The 2,783-nt window shown below is 40.2% G+C and overlaps 1 protein-coding gene across 1 annotated transcript; it reads right to left on the bottom strand.

The window, feature by feature from the left end:
- Window positions 1-269: 269 nt before the first annotated feature.
- On the bottom strand, window positions 270-869 carry LOC123760942 (uncharacterized). The gene has a single exon (XM_045746769.2). The coding sequence runs from the start codon at window positions 867-869 to the stop codon at window positions 270-272; it is 600 nt and encodes a 199-aa protein (XP_045602725.2).
- Between the last annotated feature and the right edge of the window lie 1,914 nt (window positions 870-2,783).

Genomic DNA, 2,783 nt, shown 5'->3' on the forward strand with positions numbered 1-2,783 from the left:
GAGAGAGCTATACACACGGTACAGAGACGGGAGCAGAGAATAACAAGGAGTAGGAACCGGACGCTTACAAACAGCCCAACTTTCTTAAGACATTCATCAAGAACTATCTCTCTCTCTCTCTCAACAAGGGGCTGAACAGCATGCAGGAAATATTTCTTGCGAGACTGCTCCAAAGTTAGTTTGCACACCCTCCCGCAACGACTACTTCTCAGGAACTGTTAGAGAAGGAATTTAGTGGACACTTTAGCAACGCTGTTTAGTTTCTTTGTCTAGTGTTTCTTGCTTGTGAACTTGTGTTTCTTGCTTGTGAACTTGTGCTTCTTGCTTGTGAACTTGTGTTTCTTGCTTTTGAACTTGTGTTTCTTGCTTTTGAACTTGTGTTTCTTGCTTGTGAACTTGTGTTTCTTGCTTGTGAACTTGTGTTTTTTGCTTGTGAACTTGTGTTTCTTGCTTGTGAACTTGTGTTTCTTGATTGTGAACTTGTGTTTCTTGCTTGTGAACTTGTGTTTCTTGCTTGTGAACTTGTGTTTCTTGCTTGTGAACTTGTGTTTCTTGCTTGTGAACTTGTGTTTCTTGATTGTGAACTTGTGTTTCTTGCTTGTGAACTTGTGTTTCTTGCTTGTGAACTTGTGTTTCTTGCTTGTAAACTTGTGTTTCTTGCTTGTGAACTTGTGTTTATTGCTTGTGAACTTGTGTTTCTTGCTTGTGAACTTGTGTTTCTTGCTTCTGAACTTGTGTTTCTTGCTTGTGAACTTGTGTTTCTTGCTTGTGAACTTGTGTTTCTTGCTTGTGAACTTGTGTTTCTTGCTTGTGAACTTGTGTTTCTTGCTTGTGAACTTGTGTTTCTTGCTTGTGAACTTGTGTTTCATGATATAGAACGTAATTGTTCTTGTTATCGAGCTATGTGGTCCCTGAGCTTGGCTGCTGAGTGTTTATGTTGGACTTGTCTTTGCCTCGTGTTATCTTAGGGGGTTTAAGGGAGAATAAATATTTACAGTTTGGTTATTGGTTTGTTGTTTCTTTTTTGTTTGTTGTTTGGTCAGTTTGCAACTTGGATCGTCACTTATTTTTGTTGTTTGATGTTTTTTCAGATTTTGGAACTTTTATTTGTTGACGAATTTGATCAAAGGTCAAGTTCGTCAAATAAATTCAGGTTTACCTTTGTAAATATAAAACCAAATTTTGCCAAAAATTTTGTTTTTTATATATTTTGTTTAACTCGCACTGCATAATTGATTTTTTTAACAAAACAATATAGACTTGCAGGCTCGATGATGATAACCCGTGCGTGCGCACGCACGCACAAACACACATGCTACGTAGGTATATGAGGTACAAGGAGAGACTACGGATATTAAACCTCACATCACTGGGAGACAGAAGAGTTAGAGGAGACATGATCACCACATACAAGATTCTCAGAGGTATTGATAGGGAAGATAAAGACAGTTTATTTAACACAAGGGCCACACGCACTAGGGGACACAGGTGGAAACTGAGTACCCAAATGAGCCACAGGGACATTAGAAAGAACTTTTTTAGCGTCAAAGTAGTTAACAGATGGAATGCATTTGACAGTGATGTGGTGGAGACTGACTCCATACACAGTTTCAAATGTAAATATGATAGAGCCAAGTAGGCTCAGGAATCTGTACTCCAATTGATTGACAGTTGAGAGGCGGGACCAAAGACGCGAAGCTCAACCCCCGCAAGTACAACTAGGTGAGTTCAAACACACACCTACTACCCCCCCCCCCCACCTTCCACATCCCCCCCCCCTCCTCACACACAGTTTTAACTCTCCAGGAGTTAATTACACACTTCACTTACCAAACATATAACACTGAAACACCTTTTATAGCTCTAAAAATTTGCTACTCTAGGCAATCACAATGTCAGAAGTCATCCTGGAAAACAGAGCTTCAGGGCCAATATTCATCAAGCATTTATTCAACCAAATGCGAAACCAGTACATCCTTCCTCGTCATTTTATTTAACAGTTTAAGGTGAACGAGGTTGTTTTAGATAATAATATCTTTGGGTTGTGAAGTTCCAAGCTCGTCAACTGTTCCCTAGATGTAAACACAGCCGCCATGATTGTTCAAAGATGTAGAGGTTCCGTAAGTGGTGGATTACATGCTTGATGACCAGGCCAGGTTTAGGGCTCCATAATACGGCCTTAGAGCTCACGTCTTCCCTTCACTAGCAGACACTAGCGCCGCCGCACTAGCTGTTGACACCAGTTCTGAGTTGGCCTGAAAGCTGTCTGCTAATGTGCTGAGTGTGAAATGTTTGATTGGTGCCGTATGAGTAGTTTCCGTGTTCTGTCATCATCATTATCATCATCACCCTCACTTTCATCATCATAGTCATAATCATCATCATCATTGGTCGTATACATGCCTCGGTTCGCCATCATATTTTTATCTGTCCTCTCTAACACAGCCCAGCATGACCCACCTTAACCCAGCCTCATCTAAACTAACAGAAACTAACCCTACTATAAGCTAATCCAGACAAATCTAACCTAACCTGGCATAACTTACCATAACCTAACCCAGCCTAATCTAATCTAGCAGAACCTACCCCCTAACATAACCTAGCCTAGTCTAATGTAACCTAGCAGAGTCTAGCCTAGCTTAATCTAATCCAGCCTAATCTAATATACTAGAACCTAACTTAGTATAACCTGATGCAGCATTATATGACCTAGCAGAGCCTAATCCATCGTAATTTAATTAAACATAATCTAACCTAGCAGAATATAACCTTCCATAATGTAA

This window comes from Procambarus clarkii, chromosome 22 (genome assembly GCF_040958095.1).
Source record: "Procambarus clarkii isolate CNS0578487 chromosome 22, FALCON_Pclarkii_2.0, whole genome shotgun sequence".
Lineage (NCBI taxonomy): Eukaryota > Metazoa > Arthropoda > Malacostraca > Decapoda > Cambaridae > Procambarus > Procambarus clarkii.